At 43.1% G+C, this 25,393-nt stretch overlaps 1 protein-coding gene and 1 non-coding gene across 3 annotated transcripts in view; both read right to left on the reverse strand.

Annotated features, from left to right (window-relative positions):
* Positions 1-757: 757 nt before the first annotated feature.
* DLGAP5 (DLG associated protein 5) overlaps positions 758-25,393 on the reverse strand; it is a 39,785-nt gene continuing 15,149 nt past the window's right edge. The window contains exons 6-19 of one of the 2 annotated variants that reach the window (XM_090034233.1): positions 20,859-20,957; positions 18,836-18,906; positions 16,330-16,625; positions 15,384-15,523; positions 15,170-15,296; positions 14,467-14,552; positions 13,535-13,695; positions 12,152-12,244; positions 8,838-9,051; positions 7,269-7,488; positions 6,847-6,907; positions 5,640-5,874; positions 3,029-3,075; positions 758-1,225 (exon numbers count right to left, since the gene is read on the reverse strand). In XM_090034233.1, the coding sequence (XP_089890359.1) occupies positions 1,103-1,225; positions 3,029-3,075; positions 5,640-5,874; positions 6,847-6,907; positions 7,269-7,488; positions 8,838-9,051; positions 12,152-12,244; positions 13,535-13,695; positions 14,467-14,552; positions 15,170-15,296; positions 15,384-15,523; positions 16,330-16,625; positions 18,836-18,906; positions 20,859-20,957 (1,973 nt within the window). In that variant the 3' untranslated portion in view covers positions 758-1,102. Of the gene's footprint in view, positions 1,226-3,028; positions 3,076-5,639; positions 5,875-6,846; positions 6,908-7,268; positions 7,489-8,837; positions 9,055-12,151; positions 12,245-13,534; positions 13,696-14,466; positions 14,553-15,169; positions 15,297-15,383; positions 15,524-16,329; positions 16,626-18,835; positions 18,907-20,858; positions 20,958-25,393 lie in introns of both variants that reach the window. The other variant, XM_090034232.1, reaches the window with a different exon arrangement.
* LOC149872310 (small Cajal body-specific RNA 14) lies at positions 25,020-25,151 on the reverse strand. Its single transcript, XR_016440904.1, has one exon.

Below are 25,393 nucleotides of genomic sequence, written 5' to 3' on the forward strand. Positions count from 1 at the left end.
CATCAGGTGTGGTTTAAGCACCTACTTTGAACGCCTTCAAGAGAAAATTGGATATTTATCTTGCTGGGATCCTATGACCCCAGCTGACTTCATGCTCCTGGGGCAGGGGGTTGGACTCAATGATCTTCCGAGGTCCCTTCCAGCCCTAATGTCTGTGAAATCTGTGAGGCTAGCTTAGAATAATGTATTTTACAAATACATGAAGTTTTTAGGAGTACCAGCAGCACCAGAGAAGGGCCAGCAACTCAGATAAAAGGAACAGTGACAAGTTTAAAAGCACTGCTTGGAGGAATCAGGGTGACACACAGACACCATCTTTGGTTTCTAAAAAAGTGGAACCTGCTTATATATCATCACCTAATAAATCTTGACACATATAACCTGGTTTTAAAAACTTTTCTCCAGAATACTTTGTCCCTACTCTCAAAAGAAATAATGCTGTGTTTTCACAAAAGCTGCTTGGGTTACTAAGCACAGCTGTTTAGTGTCCCATTGTCAGGAGCACAGGTGCCATAGCCAGACACATCTGGTGGGAGAAAATGGTTGATGGACAGTACACTCTATTTTAGTGCCCAGTGAGAATAGGACAACTGCAATACTTGACTCCAGAGTGATAAATATAAGATTGACACCTGGAGAGATGGGGAGGGGAGCTCAGACCAAAGAGGAGATATAGCTGCAGTCAGCTGTGTACCTATAGCATAGATTGTACACCTCATATTTTATGCATTGAATTAAGACAATATAAGGAAGGACAGACAGGAAAAGCCAAGTTTAATAAAAATATAAATGTAGATTCTGAAAAGGACAGGAACTGTGAAAAAGCTTACGCCTTAAATATTTTATCCCCAAGTAGGAGTCACAGGATGCATGCCACAAATGGATACAGATATATTGTTTCAAACACACTGGCCACTACCATACAGCAGCTAAATTGCAGAATCTGCTTTATAAAAAGTGTTATGAAAAACATTTAATAACAAGCTGTATTGTACAATCTCAGGTTAGACATTTACTCTGAGTATGCAGCTCAAGGCAAATACACTGGTAATTCCAAATGTTTTTAAATATTCAATGTACACACTGAATTCCAAATCAGTCTTCACTTTTCCCCAGAGGCAGAAAGGGGAGAAAATACAATTAGGTCATTGCATACTGAAGCTTCTGTAAACTTCTGTGCTTCATTTCTGAGTGGGGTGAAAGGAAGACTGCAGTCGAGATTTGGCTGTAACGAAAATTAAAACAAACATTCAGGCAGCAGTTAACCACTTCCCAGCACCGTAGAAAGAGCAGATTTATTTCCCTACTGATTTTGTCATACTAAAAGTCATTGTCAATAGACAGCTTATGCATAGGTGTCAGAACAATTAACAGGCCATGTGTAAACCTAGGGACAAGAGGCAGTGGGCAATGCTTTGATTGAGGGCTCACAAGACTAGTAAAGAAAGTGGACCGCTCAGCCCGCTATCGAATGAGACCCCACAGCTAAGATGTACATGTTTAAAGGCAAAGTATGGGTTTTCTAGAAGAATCTTAATCTTCTTAAGGATGCAGAAAGCCTACAGCAGAAAGCTGCAGGACAGGTAGGCGTCAGGCCAGATAAGGCCGTGATGGAGCCATCCAGCAGGGTGCTGCAGGCAGCATGAACAGCCAGTCCAGTCCTGCACATAATGTATGCCAGCCTCACTCTGCGCTTGGTGCATGTGGTACATACTGCATGGGATGCCCCACTGGACCCACCCCGTATGCTGGCCCTGGGGCTAGTCTGGATGGGCCTCAGGCTACTCTTGTGTGCCAAAGCCAGCATGCAAGGCCAGTCCGGTGCAGGCAGCACATTCACTGGACTAACCCGCTGTGCCACGTGTAGCACTGGGCCCAGCCCATGCACCATACCAATGCACAGGGACAGTCCAAGACCCCGCAGGCCAGATCCTAGGGCTCTAACAGGGATCTGGCCCACAGACCACATCTGACATTCTTGGCAGAGATTAATGAAACAGTTGAAGATCTTAACACCAATGTGGCAATAAGGGACTGTGACATGTTTCTCAAAGCAGTGGTTTAACAAACTTCCTGAAGTCACAGAATCTTTTCATATCACTTCTCTGGCCACAAAAACCCCTATCCTTACTCCCGGGTCCAGTCTGCCATTGCCCCAACCTTTTGTAGAACTCCTGGGTTCTGCAGACTACAGTCTGATAACCACTGCTCTACAGCACTAGCCAATTAAAAAACTTTTTAGTGCTAGCACATAACCCCTGCCCTCCTCCCTCCCCTGCCTTGCATTTTAATTTCCTCCTGTGATGAGAAATGAGCCAATAGATACCAGCTCGGTTTTGGACATGGAAGGATCCATTATGGCTGAAATCCACATTTCGGCTCCTGTGAAAAGGAGTTAGACACCCAAATCCCACTGCATTTCTAAAAGACTGGAGCACCTACTTTCCCTGGGCCTCTTTTGACAAGACCAGGACTAAAAGATAGTAAAGGTGAGGCAGTCTAGTAAGATGGAAAGAAGTCAGAAGAGAAGGTTGTTAAAAACAGATCTTGTGCTAAGTGTATGCAAGAAGGAAAGGGGGAGAGAGGGGAGGGATACTTTTACAAGCAAAAGATCTAAGGGTTTGATTTTCTAGACAGCTGGCAGTTGAAACAAGTAAAGGATCAAGCAGTTTGATAGACATTAAGAATTTGTTTTCTTCTGATTTCAACTCTTCCATTTGGCTCAACCCGCACCTAGATTATACAGTAAGGAACAAACAGTTGTAGAGATATCACAAGTTGATGAGAGAAGAAGGGCTGCATTCATTAAAATTACCAAGTCAGAAATTATCAGATACTGTCTTCTTCTGTAATTAATTCACTGCAGCAGTTCAGATAATTTTACAGAAGCAATTTAGAAGGCAGGTTATAGAATCATAGAATAATAGGACCAGAAGGGACCTGTAAGATCATCAAGTCCAGGCCCCTGCCATGGTTGAAAAGCATCATCCTTTAAATAGACTCTCAAGTAAAATTAAAAGTGACCTACTGCAACATCAAAAGGAGTTTCAGAGGTGGAGTCTCCATGCAAAGAGTCTGAAAAATAAGATTGTTTCAACATTACACTTTTGCTTGATAGTTGTTACAGTTGCTTGATAGTTCTGGAAGTTCTGCCTAACCCTCTAAGTTTCTTTGTTTCAGGTTTTATAGCAAATTTATACCCTATCAGAGGGCAGATACAAAACAAGATCTTGCACAGCTACTTTGCCACCAATTTGTTCAGTGTACCACAGATGTCAGAGAATACCACATAGACCCAGATAATACTCAATTATGAAAGACCAGGAGCCCTACACCAATACAATACCAGGCCACGTGTTCTTGTATGCAACATGTACACTTTTCCCAAAAAAATCAGCAGTTAGAAATCGGTGCTTTATAAACAAGGAAATACAGGAATAGCAGTTTCTGCAGGGTATGCCTCTGCAGGGTGGGAGGGAGGAAACGAATGAAGTAACTGTTATTATTCAGTTACTTACTTCTATCTTACCAGCATTTTTCAGGAACAAATCTGCCTTTCAAAAACAAAAGATGTACATCTATCTGGGAACAAGTTTTATGAAAGAAAATGCAGTAGGTTCCAATGCCAATATATTTAATTTTGTTATCTGATTAAAAGCAAAATAAAACCTTAACAATGCCACCTTACAATGTGTTGTTAATGGCTTGGAGGCTGGCAGAAACAGCTTCTCAAGCAAGTTTGCAGATGATGTGAAACTGGGAAGGGACTGCAAAATGTGCTGGAGAATTGGAGTGGAATTCAGAAGGCTACTGAGAGACTGAAAAGCTAGGCTGGAGCTAACAAAGTTCAATGCTGACAATTGTAAGGTGCTACACATTGGGAAGAATAATCAAAAATACAAATACAGAATGGGTGACACCTGACTGGATGGTAACGCCACAGAGAAGGACCTGGGAGTCCTGGTAGATCATAGGACTTAACATGAATCTGCAGGGCGGCAGCTCCACAAAAGGTGAATTCACAGTTTCGGGATACATTAATAGAAGCATTAAGTGCAAGACACTGGAGGTGATAGTGCTTCTCTACTCAGGAGTGGTTAGGCCTCACTTGGAGTACTGCGTGCAGCTTTGGGCTCCACATTTTAGAAAGGACTTTGAGAAGTTAAAGAAGGTCCATAGGTGACAAAAACAATAAATGAGCTTGTAAGGCAAGTCATACACAGAGAGGCTAAAGAAACAGGCATGTTTAGCTTGCAGAAAAGGTGCTTAAGAAGGGATATGATAGCAGTCTTCAAATATATGAAGGGCTGCTATAAAAAAAGAGAGAGAAAACATCTTTTATCTTTTTGCAGAGCAGAATGTGGACCAATGGCTTGAAGATGCAAAGCAGAGTTACACTGAATATCAGGAAAAACCTCTTTGCTGTTAGAACAGTGAGGCAGTGGAATAGTCTGCCTAGGGAAGCTGCAGAAACTCCATTATTAGTGGTATTCAAGAGAGGCTGGGTAGGCATTGGTCAGGGGTGATCTAGGTATAGCCATGCCTGTTCTACCATGGATATTTCCCATGCTTCTGGGCTTTGCTGGTTGCTGCATGAGACGAGGAGGCAATTTTTTCCCCAGCTGCTCCTACATGCGTCAGGGTTGTGGGTTTTTCATTTTTTCAAAGCCTTCCTCAGAGGCATTGGGTGTCCGCTGCAGCCACAGCTGGGGATTGTAACTGGGGTGTGTCAACACCCCTGCTGGAACCTAAACCCAGAGGTTCCTGGCTAAAGGGTCTCTCTCTTATGGTCAATCAGACCAATCACCACATTTGGGGTCAGGAAGGAATTTTACCCAATGGTCAGACTTGTATGGACTGGCGGGGGGGGGGGGCGGGGCGGCAGCTGCCTTTTTCTATAGTGTGGTGGGACATGGCCCTCTACCTGGGATCTCTCAAACGTATAACAGCTTTTGCAGCAGCAGGATGTTGGTTGCCATGGTCCCTCTGCTTTACCTATGGCAAGATGGGGAGCTATGCCTTGCAGTTATGTCGGGGCTGACTGTAGTTTTGCTAATAGGCTATACCGGCAGTGCCCAACCTTTGACCCTGTAGGTCAGATGAGTGGGGCAGGGCCTGTCCACAGGCCAAATCAAACCCCATATGCCAGAATCAGGCCCTGGGACTCAGCACTGCCCTCTCCAGCCAGGATTGGTTCCTGGGTGCCTGGAACCACCCCCTGCTGCTAGGATTGGTCCCAACCTCTTCTACTAAGATTGGACCCTAGGGGCCTGGCACTGCCCCCTAACCCCAACATGCCAGGATTGTGCCCTAGGACTTGGCAGCTCTCCCACCCAGTCCTGCATGCTGGGTGCCCAGTCCAGTGCATTGAGCCCAGGGCTCCCCATGGGTCCAGAAATTTGGTAGTGGGAGACCATTCTCCCACCATCACATTTCTGGACCTGTAGGGAACCCCGAAGGCCAGATGACTTGGATCACATCTGGTCCACAGGCTGGGGGTTCAGCACCCCTGGGTTACACAATGGATTTGTGCAGGATGATTTGAATAGGGATGATCCAGCTTCAAACAGGGGGACCTATGAAGGTCTCTCCCAGCCCTACTTCTCTATGATGCAAACCACAGCTATAAAGCAGCCCACCTGATTTCTGCTCCAGTACATGCAGTTCTTCAGCAAGATTGGTTTCTGACTGAGCAGTCTTCTCTGGGCTGCTCATGACAATATCTTGCCCTGTTATATCTGTAGTAGAAAGCTCCATCTCCCTTGTCATATCTGAGGGTTTATTCTCAGGGTTTTCCAACATTTGAGTAAAAGGAACTGAGCTGCTTCTGTCATCTGAGAGTAAACACACCTCCATGGCAGCTACATTTGTTTCCTAGAGAGTCAAAAGGGAAGAGAGAAAACATGGGATTGTAAGAGTTTTTAAGTAGGGATTTGTTCAAGTCAGAAATTAATTTATTTTCTACCTTGTTTTCAGTGAAAAAACTCTGAACGTGGAAAACACAAAATATGGAGTCAGGACCAAGGCAGCCATAAGCCAAGTTACACTAGAAACTACCACTCCACCATTAAAGAACTGCAAGAGGGAGCAGCTAGAGCAGTGGTTCTCAACCTTTTTGGAGCCAAGGCACCCCCTCACTGGACTTGAGGCATCCATCCATCATTTTTGTGAATTGAGTCGCACCCAATTTCAAAAGCTAATTTATACATTACAGTGCTTACCAACTAACAGAGAGGCTCGGCAGTAGGGGTGGAGGATCATCCAGGCAGGGACAAGCCTCAACCTGTCTTATCTTATAATTTGCTTGCATACTACAGCACCTCTCAAAGGATCTGATGGCACGTCAGAGTGCCCCAGAATTATGGTTGAGAATCAGTGAATTAGTGTCTTCCAGAATAATTTAGTAATCTTGTAGATTTACACAAGAGAAATCTGGCCATTTTAAATCCTTTACTCTGATTCATTACAGGCAGAATCTGGTTTCTGTGAATACCCATGTAATTAAAACACAAGGATATAGTTAATTATGGTAACTTCTGATTACAGCACCCTATACTTGAAAATTTTAGTTTTTACTGATGTAGGCTGCAGTATTACCATAAATCTACATTATGCACAATTTGCAACTGCTCTTTTCAGGTATTTAAAACTGCCAAAATAAACTGCTGTACATTTGTTGTTCCTCTGCTGTAACAATTAGCATATTACATAATTCACATCTTATGCTCAGCAAGCAGAATGTGTAAAATTTGTAAGATCATTCGAATCAAGAGTGAATATTTACAGGTTTCACTACATACTTGCATTTATAACACATACTTATGTATGTTTCATTGTATAACTTACATTCTCTCTCTTTGCTTTGACATGTATCAGTTGGCATTGTTCTTCTGCAGCTGGAAAATCACTGAAAGAGAAACTCAAACATTCAGTCGTTTCAAAACTTCAGATTTTCACTTAAACTGGTTTTTATTATATGGTTTGTTACACCATTATATTGGTATTTTTGTCATTGGTTAGCTATATCAATATTTTTTTGCCCAAAGAGTACATATATAAATCACACAGTGAAGTTATGTTTAGAAGCAAAGGCCTACTAATGACCAGAGGGTGGTGAAGGAAGGAAAACAAGCTAACAACTTACCCCTGCAGCATTTTAAAAAAGTAAAATTTATTAAGTGTTAATAGTAATCATGTCCATATCTTTATGTTAAAAAGTTAATGTGTTACTTCTGTTAGTTAAAATGAAGCTGCATTTGCGTATTTACCTTTGCTCAGGATTGCTGCCCAACAGGTTTTTTTCTGACAGAGACTGGATTGTATTACAATTTTGTGGGGCACAGAAACCACTGGCTGCTGTAACAGCGTTCTCAGAGTTGCAGGGAATTCCGTGGGCGTTTTGAAGTGAAGTTCGACTGTGCGATTTTGGAGTTGTCATAGTTTTAGAAACCCGCTGGGAAGTTCTGCCAGGTGTCTTGCAAAGCAAACCTAAAAAAGTTTTTAATGTTTCATTGGATGGGAAATGTTTCTATGAACAAGGATACATGCGTTACCAAAATTATAATTAGAAACATTTCCTAATTTACTACTTTCACCATTTGCCAGTAGGATAAGTAGTAGTAACTAGGTTGTAGATGCCACTAATACAGCTTAAGAGTCCAAAAAATTTTTAAAAGCCATGACAATTCAATTTATTCTAGCACAAATCTTCAGTTTTTACATCCTTTCCATTAAAAAATATGCTACTATAAAAACTTGAAGGAAACAGACTTGACCAGTTTACACTCCTGTTTTACTGACCAAACTAATGAAGATATACACAGCATATAGTTAGTATTTATTTTAGCTTTAATTTCTAGTATTAATAAAGATCTTTAAGAATTAGATTTTAAATGGCACCATCAAGTTTATAAATCATTCTGATTCAACTCTGATTTAGTTTTGCCAGAAGATCCCAGTGCTGAATCCTTCTCACTTAAAGGCCTCAAGGAATTAGAGGTGCATTCAAAAAACATTACTAGTGTTCATCATATGGAATAGAATCAAAGAAAAACAGCAACTGAGCAACTAACAACATCTAGAAAGGTGGCACAAAAAAGGTTAAGTGGCTCTCTTTAATGGCTCAGGATCCAGGTACTGAAAATACTGGTCTGTCAATCAAGCTGCAATACAGTATATAATAATATACAGTATGCTCTTAACTACATGACCAACATGGTGCTTCTACCTGGGATCCCTTGAGCACTACCTAGAACCTCTTGACTGTATATTAACAACTTTTTACAGAAGCAGGATGTTGGCTGCCATGGTCCCCCTGCTTTACCCATGGCAAGTTAAGGTGTTGTTTTGTGTAGTGTCAGAATTGATGGTAGGTTTACTAAGTGGTTAGATAATGGATCTGTATAGGATGGTTTACATAGGGATGACCTCTGGAGGTCCCTTCCAACCCAACTTCTCTATGATTCTTCTAAAAGGCATAAATCTCCTTGTCAAGATCCGGAAGCTTTGTCCTGCTCACATAACTAACAAAAGTATATAGCTTAAAAGCTTCATAGTGAACTAGATACTGATAAGCCTTGACAAAACATTTTCACATTACCTTGAACTTGTACAGCAGACACCTCAGTTTATAGAAATTAATTAAAATTGACATATCTGTGCAAAATATATTTTCCTTAGGTTCCCTTCTGTAATGATCTTTAAGGTGAAACACCACCATCCAGAAGAGCTGCAGTTAGACAAATCTGGTCCAATTCAAAGCAAATTCCCCTCTGTTGCCCCAGCATGAGTTCCTTTAGTAGCCCCCAGTCACAGAAATAAGAATAAAATGTACTGACCTGGAAAAGATTTCACAGGACTTTCAATTCTGAAAAATCCAGCCTCAAACACCACTTTTTCTACTTCCTTTGGCATCTTTTGGACTGTAGGCTCAGTGTCTCCTTCCTGGTTCATTTTATCCTTCATTACTGCTCTGAAAGCAGCAAAACGATTTCTGGCCGTTTTTTCAGCAGCCCCCCCTTTGGGCTTGGATATTCCACCTCGGACAACTTTCTTCTGAAAGTTAGGAGAGAGAATATAGATCAACGCTTATCCTAACTACAGCTAAACTAAAGCTGCTTTCCTACTACAGAAGTAATAAACAGGGAATCTGTTCACTGAAGAGGTCCCACACGCTCAGCTCTATGACCTCTTGTACTAGCATTCATCTATTTTGGGGATGGCAGAAACACAAACATTTCTCTTCAAGAAGTGCTGAACTTAAAGCCTGCAGTTCAAAACTACTCTCAGCACAATTAACATCTCACTATCAAACCTTTTCCTTTTGTTCAGGGTTTTGCGAGTAGTGGGATACAGACATTCCTATCAACTAGGGCAGGGGTCAGCAACCTACAGCTCCCGGACTGGCTTCAGACTTTGGAGCTATTTTATCTTGCTTGCAGAGCTGGAGGGGAAAAGGGGGGTGCAGTCTCACATGGGTGGAAGGGAGAAGCAAGAGCAGCTGCATGGCAGGGGAAGCACTGACAGTGGCTTCGCAAGCTGGATTGGAAGCAGTAGATGCTCAGTTATGGTTTTTAGATTTCATAGACAATAGGGCTGGAAGGGACCTCGGAAGATCATTGAGTCTAGCCCCCTGCCCAAAGGGCAGGAAGTCAGCTGGGATCATAGGATCCCAGCAAGATAAGCAGCCAATTTACTCTTGAAGGTGTTCAATGTAGGTGCTTGAACCACCTCCGATGGCAGACTGTTCCAGACCTTGGGGGCTTGGACAGTAAAGAATTTCTTCCTTATGTCCAGCCTGAAATGGTCTTGCAGGAGTTTATGACCGTTCAACCTCGTCATCCCTTGGGGCGCTCTGGTGAATAAACGTTCCCCCAGATCCTGGTGGTCACCCCTGATAAACGCATAGGTGGCCATCAGATCACCCCTGAGCCTGCGCTTTTCCAGGCTAAAGAGCCCCAGGTCTCCCAGCGTGTCATCGTAAGATCTGTTTTCCTGAGGTCTGATCATGCGCGTGGCTCTCCTCTGGACTCTCTCAAGCTTCTCCACATCCTTTTTGAATTGTGGAGCCCAAAACTGGACGCACTACTCCAGCTGCGGCCTCACCAAGGCCAAGCACAACGGGAGAATGACATCCCAGGATTTGCTTGAGAAGCATCTATGGATGCAAGCCAATGTTTTGGTTGCTTTACTAGCCGCAGCATCGCATTGCAGGCTCATGTTCATCTTGTGGTCAATGACGACCCCCAAGTCTCTCTTTGTTGCGTAGTGCTACCCAGGATAGCACTGCCGAGCCTACAAGATTGCTACAGGTTTTTCTTCCCAAGGTGGAGAACCTTGCATTTTCCAGTGTTAAACACCATCAGGTTCTCGTCCACCCATTTGCTGAGCCTGTCCAAGTCAGCCTGGATCACCCACCTGTCTTCTGGTGTGGATGCTTTGCCCCAAAGTTTGGTATCATCAGTGAACTTGGCCAGTCCGCTCCTGACTCCAATGTCCACATCATTAATGAAGATGTTGAACAATATGGGTCCAAGGACAGAGCCTTGGGGGACCCCACTGGTCACAGGGCACCATGATGAGTGACTTCCATCAATTACTACCCTCTGGGTCTGACCACAGAGCCAATTTTCCAGCCAGTGGATTGTGGTGGACCCAAGGCCACAATTGGCCATTTTCGCCAAGAGGTGATCATGGGATACCAGATCGAAGACTTTTTCGAAATCAAGATATATGACATCAATCTCTTCTCCCTTGTCCAGGTGATGGGTCACCTGGTCATAAAAGGAAATGAGATTGGTCAAGCAAGACCTACCCGCAACAAACCCGTGCTGGCTGTCCCTCAGGATGTTGGCATCAGCCAGTCCATTAAGGATGGCTTCTTTAATAAACTTTTTAAGATCTTCCCCAGGATAGAAGTCAGGCTGATGGGCCTATAGTTAGCCAGATCCACTTTCCTCCCTTTCTTGAAGATGGGCACCACACATTGGCCTTCTTCCAGCCTTCAAGCACTACACCAGAGCACCAGGAGTTTTCAAAGATCTGTGCCAGAGGCTGGGCTATGATGCTTGCCAGCTCCTTGAGTACCCTATGGTGCAGATTGTCAGGGCTGGCTGACTTGAAGGTATCCAGCTTCTCAAGGTGTTTTTGATGGTGTTGGATTGATTTATTCCCAACTGAATGTTTAACTCCAGCTGTAGCACTTCTCTAAGGTTAGTTACTTTTACCAAGGCAACCCACAGCTTAAGAGAAGGCTGGGCAGGCATCTGGCTGGGATTATCTGACCTCAGCGCTCCTTCCTGCCTAGACATGCGGTCAGACTTGATCTGCTGAGGTCCCTTCCGACACTAACATCTATGAATCTATAACCCACAGCTTGTGGAACAGATCTGGCCTGCACTTCACTATGGGTGCACAAATTCCCAGCTGTTTGATCCTCGCCACATTTGGCTACTGGCACACTGATTGCCTCCACACACTCCAGCTGGCTACTCCAGCCTGCATGGAGACCTGCTTTTCCTTACTGTAACCTCTACTCCCTATCACTGGACCCTAGGTCCTAGCTTTTAAATTGCTGTGGGTGCCACCCAGTTGGGTGGCACATGCAGCATTTAAAAGGCAGTAGAGCCATGAACAAGGTTGGAGAGTGGCAAGAAAGGGTGGCATTTAAACCCCAAGAGCTGGGAACCAGGACAAGGATAGCTTCTCCCAAATCTGAAATCCTCTAGGTCTCTGGAAAAACTCCAAACCTGAGCACACCTGCCTCCTGCAGCTGTACTCCTCCAGGCTGAAGTGAGGCTTCTTTTCCCACCTTAGAATGCCCCCCTCCCCACCCCCCCAATTCCAACAAACACTCCCTTGGAAAAAGGAAGGGAAAGCCGAGAAGTATGGGACACTGGGTATCCTTAACATTGAGGAAGCATATAGCCATTCAACTTAGGCAAGAAGGGAGACATCTACCTGGTTGGAAGATGTAGAACTTCCTTGAAGAAGACCCATTTTTCTTCCACAAGAAAGCCTTTGAACAGTGGTATGCTCTCTTTTTCTGTCAAGAGAAATCCTTTTCTCCTGATACAAATGCAATGCCTGCTAATGGCCTTAGACAGTTCATGTTGTTGTCAATTAGTATCTTAAACCAAATTTTTAGAAATACCTTGATGACTTCTTTGCTTGGGATGTTAACTGGCTGCCACCCGTTCTCTTGAAGCTTCCGTAAGTTATCAAATTTTTTATTCACATCATCTACCTGTTGAACGAAAAAGGGAACAGGGCTAATTTATGACACCATTACAATGGATAGATTGCTTTATTCAAACTATTTTTAGAACAGCTTGCGTATGTTGGTAGCTTTGCATTAAATATAGAAGCAGACTGAACTACAACAGAGTGGAAGAAAAATGTACCAAAGCCTCCCAGGTAATACATTTCATGTAAGTGTTACACTAACGCTCAAACATTAGATTAAAAGATGATTGCATTATTCAGAAGGGAACTTGTAACATCTAATTTAAGTCTCATGTGGTAAGTGTACAATCACATCCAGAAGAACTTAGCTCCTATAATTAAAGGAGTCAGCTTACAGCCTACTCTTCATGTTGAACTAACATTGAATGTTAGAAATTGTTCTATCAAAGATGTTTTCTTCCTAAGGATTATGGAAAACATTATATAATAGACCCAAAAGTGGCAACACCAAAACTCCCTGTGCAGAAACACTTCAGTATAGACTTGTTTGCTATATCTGCCTCCTTTTCCAGACACCTTCATAGTCTGTTTGGTCCTTTCTTAGGGCATGAGAAAACTACAATCACAAGCTAGCAAGACAGTAGTCTTATTCAACAACAAGTCAGAGAGCTGTTACATATGTTTTGTTAATCCCTTAAATAGTGGAGGTCCAGATGGATCTGTTCATGGTAGACTGACCCTAGAAATATTATCCGTCTTATTCCACAAATTTTCTTCTGCCACTCAGTATACACCAGGAACTGAACAAGGAGGAAAGAATTATTTCAAATTTGTCTCTGCAGCTTCCCCATTCTTCCTCCTAGGCAAAAAGTTTTCTGCAACCTCTCCGGCAACACAGTGTTAGTTTACACCAATCTTCCAGGTGCAGAACTACCTTCATTAACCAAAGGTTTTTTTTTTCCCCCCAAGATGCCTGCAAGTTTACAGAATGCAGATCCACCCCCTTTCTTGAGAGAATGCAAAGGACAAAAATAAATTCCCTTTTAGGAAATGCATCTGAACTGTTATGACCCTCATTTTCCCCACCGGATTCCAATGAGTTGTAAACACTGTTCTCTGTTCTAGTCTCTTATAGTGCTTCCAGCCTGGTACCAGACTGAAGTTTGGACTTTACCGCATAGCTTTCTTAGCACACTGGCTAAGAACTGGTAACCAGACCACTGAGGCAGTAAATACAAAATACCGGGGTCTAAAACCCAAGAGCAAGTTCCACACAAAGAACGCAACACATTGAAAAAAATTATATTAGTTGTGCAGTGTTTCTGTATTTTGCTTAACATTGAGTACATACCTGAAAACTAACCATATCCCAAAATCCATCCAGATCTGTGCACGTTGTTTCCTTTTCACCACGTTTGAATTCACAATTATCTACCAGTCCTTCAAACTGTTTAAACCTTTCTGTTATGAGCAGTCTTGTCTGACCAACTGTTGTGCGAATCAGATCTTTTGCTAATGGCAACAAGAAGTCAGTTATTAAAAAAAACCCCAAAACAAAGCCTCAAAAGTATCCCTCAATTGATAAGCAAAGCCTCAAAAGTATCCCTCAATTGATAAGCAAAGTGGCTTTAACTGATCAAGTATAAAGTGCTACCCTGGGGATCTTCAGAGGAGACTGGACTAACACGTGGCTGGGGTTATTTGACCCCAGCAGTCTTTCTTGCGCAGAGCAGGGGGGCTGGACCCAATGATCTTACAAGATCCCTTCCAGTCCTAAACTGCTGTGAATCTGTGTGCTGGAATTTACCTGCTATGTAATCAGACTTCAGATTGGCAGCATCCCAAACAATACTTATAGTCCTCATACATTGCAGACCATTCCTCAAATACACTTCTTCATATAACTTTAGAAGGGAACCTTATATATACAGTCATTCCCCCTCCCCAAAAGAACAATTATGTATATACTAGTTTACAATATGATGTAACATTTTTCGTATTACTTGTGTTTCTTGCTGAATTTGAAGAATTCCATTCATTTCTTTAGTGAATACCTAATGCCACCATGCTAAGCACTCCCCACTTAACTTTTACTTCTAATGTGAACAGTCTCACATTAAAATATTCATATAAACCATACGGCTTTGCCCAGTAACCAATCTAAATTTTACAGACAACACTAAATGGCCAAAACAATACAAGAACAGTGCTCTCCCCCTTCCTCCAAGATGCTTGGAATGCACAAGAAACCCACCCTGGGACTGACCACCTGTTTGCTCTTACCATCCTCTGGGATGTCCAGATCACATTTTCCATCCCACTGGAGACACTCTGACATCAGCCTCTCAGTCTCAGACTGAAGAACATTTCTAAAAAAATAAAGGGAAGGTAAAGAATTGGTGGGAATAAAAGTTTAAAAATAGTCTGCCACTATCACAATGGTAGCCTTTGGTGCTATCTTTTAATCTTTTATTTTGACAAAAAAGTGCCTTTTGGAACAGGACTAATTGGATTTTTTTTTTTTTAAGCTTGCTGGTCTAGTCTAAGCCAGTGTTTCCAAAACTTTGGAGTTTACCCTAGCGGGTTGTAAAGTCAACCATGCTTGGTGGGTTGTCAAGTCAGTCACTCTCATTCCACCCCCTCCCCTCAGCGAATTGTCACTTATTCCTCAACAAGGCATAACACACAGTTTGGGAAATTATGACTTGAGCAAACACTTGGAGATAGTTGCTCTTACTCTCAAGCTTGCTCCTCTTGATTTAAAGCATTAGCCTTTATGAAAGAAAGCAAAAGCGAGCAAAAGCAAAAGCAAGTGAAAGCACTGTCTACTGCAAAGGAACAAACAGAATAAGAATGGAGGATTTGCTTAGTTCATTCTGAGAAAAATGTGACATACAGCTACAATCCAATACATATTTAAGCTATTTGTCCATTTTAAGTACTCCTAGGAAAAGCTGCAGGAGAATGAACAAGGATTAACAAAAACCTAAAATAGGGCACATCATGCTCTCGATCTTCTGTTTTATCCTGTTTTGTTTCCATTGCTGAGACATCTGAAAACACTGGAATAGTTTCATTTGATTTCTGAACACCTTCCTCATTTGAGAGAGAGCCTGAAAAATAAGTGAGGGACATTTTAATTATACTATTTTAGTATTTGGCAAAAGGAGGAGTAAATTAAGTGAATCACAATACTACACCTTTCTTTGCTTTTGGAGATTTTGTAGGAATCTGCTGTTGTTCAGAGCTTTTATCAGTGCCTCTCTCAGCAGCTGAAGTGTTACTTTCTGAATCAGACTTTTGTGCCACGGCTTCTCTGCAATTTTTTTCTGACCCCATACTAGGGAACAGTAAGAGTAGCAATTTTTTTTAGCAGGTTTTAAAATTGGCAAAGATAACCAACAGTTAACACAATTAAAGGGGCAAGACATCTTGGAGAAAAAGGTTAAGTGGGGAAATAACAAGTTTTCAAAAATTTGAAAATCTGTCAAAGAGGGAGAACGTATATGCTCCCTTGCTGTAGAGGGCAGGACATGAAGCAATGGCTTTAATGTGCAGCAGTGTCTATTTATTGGATGTCAGGAAAAACTTCCTATTGTTAGAAGAGCGAGGCAGTGGAACAGACTGCCCAGAGGAGCCCTGGAACCTCCTTCACTGGAGGTTTTCCAGAGGAGGCTGGATAAGCATTGCTGAGGGATGATTCAGGAAAAGCATTCCTGCACTGAGGCATGGGGTTGGATCAGATTACCCTCAAGGTCCCTTCCAACCCATAATCATATGCTCTTCATGTTCCATGAAATCTAGATCAACTGCTTTCTGAGAGGAGGGGCTTTTCCAAACCCAAAAGAAAGTGTGTATTTCATAGTATATATTAAGACACCACATTATCTTGGAATCCTGTACTTCTAAGGCATGGGATTATAGTCTGGGACTTCCTTTACCATTCCTTTGTCAAATGTGGACTTGGGGGATAGTGATTTTTATAGGATTCTGGAGAGTGCTCTTATTACATGCTAGATGTCCATTCAGTTCATACATTTCCTTAGACTAAATATCAGAGTGCTTTCCACATAAAATCGCAATGACAGTTCTTAATCATTTAGGAAGTCATCAACAGGAAGCTGAATGACAAGAGAAGATTCTTACACTAGAGAGCTCCATGTGAAACTAGGTGTCAAAAATGCGTTTGCCCTGGAAGGAGTCATGGGTGTAACTTTGTAAGCTGTTAAGCCATCTAATGGCTGAAATACGAAGTTCTGAGGAGCAAAAGAGCGCATTCGCTGCCTCGCTGGAGCAGGACCATTTGTCACTGGTAAGTTATTTTCCTGTATGGTCTTTTCCTCAAGAAGTTCTAGTGATGTTGAATTTTTGGAGTCAGTAACCAAGTCTTCAGCTATTGGGTGCAGAGTATTTTCTTCCCCTTCATGTTTAGAAGGTAGGGTCTGTAATAGCACAAGACAAAGCAAACATTTAAATAAGATGTGAAGCACAAGGAGCTGATCTGTACATTACAGTATGTCACCTGGTTCCTGCAACATTTACTGTTTGCATATGCTAAAGTAGTATAATAGCAGAGGTGTTAGAAAATTGCAGGAAGGCAACAACAACAACTCAAAATCAGCCTCCTGGTGAATATGACAAGACTTAAGAGACTGACTAAACTATGAGATAGGAAAATATGACATCCAGGATGCATAAACTACAAAGATTCAAAGGGTGCAAAGTTACACAAATTGTTTTGCTACAGCTGGAAGCCAAAAGATCAAAATGACACTAATAATTAGTCATGCTAACAAAGGGAAAGCTGCAGTCGGGGATCTGGGCATGAAGAACAAAAGAGTTTGAAGCAGCAAAAGTTGCCTGGCCCATTTGCAAAGAGTGGCAGGAGTTCAGGTGACATAAGCATGCATTTAGACTATTTAATGTGTTGTTAAATCCCTTTTATCTCATATAATGTCCCCCCCCTGTCCCCCACCCATGGTTTGAGTGCTGGAAGCTGCAGAGAAGCAGGGGGTAGAAAACTCTGGGCATGTCCAAATCACCTTTCTCCTTCCAAGCAATTCCTTACTCTCTCCTGCCCATCAGGGTCTTTCCTCACCCACTGGGAAAATCCTAGGGAAACTTTGAGCAGGGGTTGGTACTCACTGCCAGCCCTTGCTGGAAATCTGATAGCTCTGCAATGCCTAAAAGTAGATGGGTATACTTTGAACCCTTTGCAGTATATATGCAGACACCTCCAAACCAGGAAAATTGTGAACTGTTCCCAATCAGTGACCTACCTGGAACAGTTCAAGTGTGATCTGTGCCCACACCCTTAAACTTCATTCCATTTTACTTTAGCTTTAAAGTACTATATTGTAGGCATTAGTCTTAAGAATACATTCTACCCAAGGGATAGAACTTGTAGTTTGAAACATCCATGGAACCAGGAAATTAAGATAGTGATAGAATTTCTATCCACAAATTAAAACTAGGTTTAAGTTTAGATTCAAGCCTCAAGGTTCACTATTATTGAATGTTCTTGCTTTGAGCCCAAGACTTGCATTCCTTCCTTAACAGGCCAGTTACACCTAGATAGCGGTAAGATAAAAGAGGTTAGCTTGATGTCATGCAACACACTGCTATCATCAAAACACAGACAAGTTATTACCCCAACGAAGACCTCAATCTTAAGTTATAGCAGTGAGATAATGAGTCTGTGTAGTACCATGGTTGGTGCTAGTTTTAGTCCCCAGACGTCAGTAGATTAAATACTGGCCCAGAAAGTCACCTGATATTTTTGGTGGTTCTCAATCTTAAAATTAAATTTTGCAACTATGAAAATATTGTTCTATTTTCTAAGCACAAAACATCTGTTCAGACACTGATGCATATAAAGTGATGCAACACTTATGCGAGTCTTCAGTGAGGAATGGATTATGCTAAATTCAAAAGTGCTAGTTTTGAACCAGTATATTGTAAACGCAATGCAGAACTTCCTATTCAAGAAATGAGGCCCAGGGCATTACAAATGTCAATACTGAATATTGCCTGCATCTAGTATTTAAGGTTTAGTTTGAAATCAGAGTCCTTAATAGTCACAGTGTAAAATAATTAAATCTGAAAACTTAAGGAAAACCAAAGGTGTCAAAGATCCAACCTGCAAAGCCGTTATCTGGCCACTGGTGCTGTCCAAAATGCCACTGGACCAGCCCCATGCATAAGGCCAGATATGTGCACCGCACACTGCAACCGCTCCAGCAGGTCTAGGACCCATGATGCACATGGTGCCCACTTTGGGGTTCACGCCGCTTGCAGCACCAGCCCCAGCGAGTCTGGAACACACTGCACACAGTACCCGTTTCAGGATAAAAATCACAAGGTCCTAGGAAAGGGCACCAGTCATAGACTGACTATGGGGCGGGAAGAAGCACCACTCAACCCAGACTGGCATGACAAACGGGGAAACAGCAGGTCCGTGTCATTAATCTGGCCCACAGGGCCAGAAGAGTTTGACACCCTTAAGTTAAACAGCACTCAGTTTCCAGTTACCCAAACCAGACCTCACATCAAAACAGATCTATTGTAGAACAAGTACTTTCACCTGGCATTAGCTTGCTGTAGATATTGTTGAATGTTAGTACTGTTCATTTTTCATAACTACATTACATACCTTATTTTTGTCAGCTTTGATCTCTTTTTGCTCTTTTTCTTTACTTGTTTCCTTTTTTTGTGGTTGGACACCTAAGGTAGAACAAATTCCGACCATTTAAGACAGCGGTCTCCAACCTTTTAAAGTAGGAGTTCGCTTTTAATTTAAAAGCAACCCAAGATCTACCGTGCACCCCACCCCTGACACACACACACAGAGCAGTTAAGTATGTGGGGAGGGAAAAGAGGGGTGTGTAGATTAAGACAGAGGGAGAAAAAATTATTTGGGGGCACGCCCCCCCCCCCCAGGGCCCCAGCCCTAGCCCCACTCCCCTGCCCTGCCATGGCAGTGAGTGGGATGGGACAGGGGCAGGCCCTGCACAGTGGGATGGAGCTGTGAGGGGCTCGTCTGGGGGGCGTGGGGAGGGGCATGCATCCCAGGAGGGCATGGGGAACATGCGGGGCAGGCTGGACTCTTCCCAGCAAGGATGTTGGGCCGGACTGTGCTTGGGCCAGGCAGCAGTGCTGGGTTTGCAGCTACGGGGTGGGGCTGCAGCCACCTGAAAATTTGCTGTAGCCCTCTCAGTGCTGCCACCACCCACCCCAAGCACAGCCCGGCCCTGCCAGGAACAGCCCAGGGCAGCCTCCCAGCCCTAGCCCACCCTCCCCCATGCACAAATCCCAGGAACACGCCCCCTATACCCAGGGAAGCGGGGAGTGGGAAGGGAAGGCTGTACCGGGGTCTTCCTTGCAGGGGGACTGGGCTGGGCTGCAGTCAGGGAGGAGGCCTACAGCGAATTTTTGGGTGGCTGCAGCCACCCATGCTGCCCCGTGTTGGTGGGAGAGGGAGGGCGGGGCACATGCCCCACCATCTGTGTCCGGTGGAGGCAGCTGCTGCTGCCCACTGGGCTTTGCACCCTGAGCCCTGCTGCAGCTGGCCCAGGAACAGCCGGACACATATGGTCCATGCATTGACCTGGTATTGCAGTGCTTCCAGGACCGGTGCAAAAAAACAGGGGGGAAAAAAAAAATAAAAAAAAAAAAATGCTTATCATATGGTTAGTTCATATAGCAGTCAAAAATAAAGCGCTGCATATTAGAAGGATTACAGAACAAACAATATTTTAAGAAATCCTGCAGTTCATACAAAAAAACTTCTAGGATTTAGCACAAGTACAGTACTCTTAAGAATAACAATCAGATTCTTCCCTATTGCAGATATTGGCATTTAAAAATTATGTAATGCAACAACCGTGTTTTATAGCTTCTGGTAGAACTAGTACTCCAACCTAAATTTATACAGATCCAGCTTCTCCCAATTTAAAGTCTAGGCTACACTAAATATTAAAAATAGGCCGAAAAGATATCAAATAGTTTACATTCAGATTTTGCTCTACTTTCACATGTAGTAGCACCGAAAGAATGAAGTAAACCACTAGCAGGGCTGTAATTATCCGAGTGACAAGCTTTTGTAGGTTACTTCCAAGATATATTCCAAAGGGGCAATACACAATATATTTGATATAGTATGTTATAGTTTCTTCCCCTCAAGAATTCATTAAAAATTGTTTCAGTAGAGCCATAAAAATTATGGTCCCACTATTCCGGGTACTCTACAAAAATGGATGAAGCAGCCAATCTGTGACCCAAAAAACATATTTCCTTTGGAGATTATCTGTTCCTGCATACAGATTATTTATAAATTACTGTATAGCACTCATAAACAAGCTATAAAAAATTAAGACAAATTAGAAAAGTCCAAGTTGCCGGAGCACAATTAGCATATAGATATTGATAGTAGCGCATCCTACATTTGTTCAACGTTGACTTCTGCATGGGACGTGAATGCTGATATTGAGACTGCAGTTATATGATGTTCTTCCACAGGGACTGCTAATTTCAGCATTTGGATTCTTTATTTTCACCAATTTCATGTTAAGATTTACATGTTGCCTTGGAACACACATCGCTCCGAATCTCAACTGTACAACCAGCATTAGTTTTTCTGCAAGCAAAACACTGTAAATATTTAATATTTCACTTACCCTTGGTGGTAGCTGGTTTTATCAGCTGTTTAGTCACAGAAGCTGCTGCTCTGGTGAGTCTTACATTTGAGACTGTGGGGGGGCCTGCAGGTTGCAACACTGCAAAATACATAGACAATTATACCTCCACGGCTATTTCAACAAAACTCATAGCAAAGCAACATTCACTTGAAGCAACTGTCAAATTTTTGGCAAATCTGGCTTTTGCAGAAGCAAGCAGCCTGTGTACTGGCACTAGAAAGTGCTGTATTAGCTTGCCAGGGTCTGTAGCAGGGTTGTCTCTTTGTCGGAATAGCTCATGCTCCCAGACTGCTGAAAGACAGAGGTGCACTGATATATTGGTCACATAATCAGATCGGCACTGATAACAGGAAAATTAACATTATCGGCAATCAGCTTTTTTTTGGTCGGTAATGTCACTGATAAATGCTACATGCATACGTGCAGCCACAGCATGTATGCAGCCAAGAACACAGCCCAGCAGGTTGGATAGCAGCTTCCTGCCAGTACGTCTGTAGGGGGAAAGGGGCATGGGGGACGGCAGATGGAGGCCCCCATGATGGCTCGATGAGGGAGGGAGTGGGGCAGGGGCAGGAGCTGCCCAGCCAGGGTGGTGACTGTGACCCCAGGGCTGGGAGCGAGACAGGGAATTTTTGGGTGGCCATAGCCCCTCAGCACCCCCCCTAAATATCACCCCTGCTCAGGGTGGGAAAGGGAGCAGAATGGAGTGCCCTGGCAGTGCTGGGAGGGTTTATGGGGCTATGGCCACCCCAAAATGCCCCATAGCCCCACCTCCTAGAGCTGCCCCTGCCTGTCCTGAGCCAAGCCCCCCACCCCCCACTGGGAAGAGGCTGGCGCAGTCCCTGGCCCTAAGCCCACAGAGGGCAGCCCGCCCTCGCCTCATGCACAAGTCTGGGGGTGCACATGCCCCCAGTGCCTCCCCCGGGTGTGCACAGTAACAGGGAGCTGCCCCCCTCTCCCCACCCCTCGCTCCTCTTGGGTGAGCCACCCGCAGCTCCATCCCACTCCTGGCCCCAGGGTCATATTCGCTACCCTGGCTGGGCAGTGCCTATCCCTGCCCCACTCCCTCCCTCACTGTGGGGGCTTCCATCTGCCCCCCCACCCCCTCCTTCCCCCACTGAATTATGGGCAGAAGGCTGTTCTCCAAGCTGCTGGGCTGCATTCCTGTAAAATGGCTATCAGATCAGCATCAGCTGATATGACTGGTTAATAATCAGCTATTGGTATCAGCTAAGAAAATTATTATTGGTGCACCCCTACTGGAAGCACAAGTTCAGACCTGGTATCTTTACTCTGAGGTGCTTAGACTTGTCTAAAGCTTGAGAAATATCCTTTGTACTATGGATGTGCTAAAGCCTCAAATGAGATCAAGGCAATTACTAGACTAAAAAGTAAGCTCTGAAGGGCAGTTTTGCATGTGTGTAGCCTAAATAGGTTTATTTATTTTTAGGCACTGAGAAACAGTAAGTTATCAGAAAAATGCATGGTGGACCTAGGAATTGGAACAGACACCCAACTCAAAAGAAATGCCATTCAGTAGGTCCACCTAGCCCAGCATCCTCTCTCTTTCAGTGGCAGAAAGTGGATGCTGCGGAAGACCATGAACATGACATGTTCCAAATTTTGTATGCCCTGCTCCTATCTCATTGCAGCTTTCAGCATTCAAAAGTTTAGGAAGATCGCATTCAGAGGCTGTACCCCTATCCACCACGTTCAACACCTACTGATAGTCCTTTCCTCCAAGAATTGGTCCAATCCCCTTCTGAACTGGATTAAGCTATCAGCCTCTACAACATCTTGTGACCATGAATTTTACAAGTTAATTACAGGCTGCCAGAAAAAGAACTTCCTTTTGTTCATTTTAAACCTACCACCTAAGATTAATTTCATATCCCCTAGCTCTAGGCATCTGAAAGGTCATAAATAACAATACATCAATCGGATTCATCCTGATTCAGTCTTATTGACACCCTCAGAGATCTCTCATAGGCTAGTGAATCATGTTCACAGCTGGTACATCTCCAGAAGTATGCCCTTCCTATTTAGACTTGGAATTCCTACCCACTGAGTTCTTGGGTACATTTAAAAACTAAAAAATAATCAGTTCAGATCTCTCCCCTGCTAACTTAATGCACTCTTTGACATAGATTGCCACTCCTCCATCACCAACAACTATTCCATCAACCTTGTATAGTTTGTATGCTGGTGTTAGTGTCCCATTAATTTTTCTCATTCTGCCACATTTTGGAGATACCTATTATGTCAGTACTGTCATTTAATGCCAGGCATTCTAGTCTCGCCCCCACCTCCCCCCACCCAGCTTAAGCATGCAAGCATTTTTTATTATTGTCTAGTTGCCTACTTTTGTGTGTCCTGTTAACTCAGGAATCTATACTTTTGTTGCTTCTCTCTGTGCTTAATTAACCTGAGCCCTCCTGTACTGTTTCCTGTCCTCTCGGAGAGGCTCTGAATTGCAAGCGATTTCACCTCCTTAGTGTACTCTTCCAGACCTGCCAGCTTTCCCCCAGTTTTCAGTCTCCTCTATCAACTGTTCATTACCACTCTGGTTTAGGTGGAGCCCATCCTTCCTGAAAGGCTCCTCCTATCCCCAGTGGATCCTCAGTTCCCAATAAACCTAACTCCCCACCCCCAGCCCTGCCTCTACACCATCTCCTCAACTGCATGTTAAAACTCTGCAGCTTTGTCTGCCTCCAGTAATCAAGGCATGGTACTAGAAGCATTTCAGAAAATACCAGATCCAGCTCCTTTTACTCTTGCCCCTCAGCAAGCTGCCTGGCAAACTGCCCTGCTTGCTCTCTGCTATTCACTTAGGAACTCCCTTTTACGCTGACCTAGGGCTGGGCTAGCTCTACTCCCTCATTAGGGCACAAGTGGAACCAAAGGCAGCAACTTCTCCCAGGCGCAAATACACACTCCAAGCACACTGTCATAACCACCACCAAACGACCAGGCCAAATTCACTCACTTTGCAGTTGCCAGGAGCCAGATGCAGCTCCTTTTCCTCTTGGCTACCTACTGGGGTGCCTTTGCAAACTAACCTAACCTATTTGTTCTCCCCTGTTCACTCCCAAAATGAAGTCTTAACTAAAAGGCCACCTTTCTCCCCCCAAAACAATCAAACCATTTTCAGACTAGACATTTCAGTCTAGAAGGTGCCAGGGTGAATGAATTCAGAGTGAATTTTTAAATTAAAATAAGCATGTCTAATTAAGAGTCCATAATTCAGTCTGAATTCACAGAAAGCTAGTCAGAAGCCCAAATTAACTATCAACTATTGGGACTATTTTCAAATGCTGAATTTATTCCTTTTCAGCTTAAGAAAACACTGCTTTTGTATAAACAGAACCAAAGGGAAACATTTTATCTTCCAAGGGCAAGTTTTAAATATGGCACAGCATCATATGCTATATTAAATTTGTAGCTATATCACTTTTCTTCACAACTGAGTAAATGTTGGTATTTATTATCCCCAACAAGTGACAGTAAGTTTATCATTGTTGTATAGCAAAGCTCAGCAGGAAAGCTTCTGGTCTCATTCTTTTCCCCTTGGGTATCCAATATATTAAAATATTTTCCATCCAACAAGCTTAATTTAAAAACACTATTTTAAAATGGAATTGCTCGGTTCCCAGACAAACTAGTGTGGCCAACATGAATCAGCAGCTTATTAGGCAAGAAAAAAAATCACCAAAATATAGAAAGAAAGAATCTGAATAAATATATGGAGTTGTTTATGCTTAAGGTAGACAGCTATTGTATCTTCCTAGTAAGCAATAGTACCAGATTTAGCATATGCCATATTTAGTTATAAATAAATCAGTATGCTTTAATTGTTATACCAAGCAATGATTGCCTATTAAAATAAACCAACATGCTAAGAGAGACAAGTAAAATCAATCACTTAAAGATTTACTGCTTGCTGATTTAAGTACTTAATATTGGTGAATTTCATCAGATCTGCCTTGAAGTTTACTTAGATTTTTAAATTAGTTTGAGCATCCTGTATGAATCATCTCTCATAGCTATTTTAGGAACCTATATTACAGTTGTCTCTATGAGCCACAGCTCCAGACTAAGACACTTATTTGCTTAAAAATAATTGCAGCACGATTTTAAAAACATTTATGGAACCATTGCACAGTAAGTCTGATAACTGGACAGACGCTGTTGGCAGGATCCTGTTTTAATCTATGTGCCTGGATACGGTTACATTATACCACTTACAAAGCAACAAGGCAGAAACACAGCCACACATCTAACTGTACTAATGCCTTGTACAGGATTTTAACTGATGCCCTACTAATACAAAGCAAATTGTTTCACTCAAGGCAGCTTAGCACATTCTTTTAAGAACTGTTCTTCAGTGTGTTGAGTCGCTTCAGGGACAGCAGTCTGAACTAAATCAGGGATTGCCAACCTGTGATACATGTGGCACAAGTGGCACGGGCTGCCTCTCTATGTGGTGCGTGGCAGATTGGGGAGGGAGCAGGCAG

The sequence above is a fragment of the Crocodylus siamensis genome, chromosome 2 (genome assembly GCF_052110815.1).
Source record: "Crocodylus siamensis isolate JL-2025a chromosome 2, ASM5211081v1, whole genome shotgun sequence".
In the NCBI taxonomy this organism is placed as follows: Eukaryota; Metazoa; Chordata; order Crocodylia; family Crocodylidae; genus Crocodylus; species Crocodylus siamensis.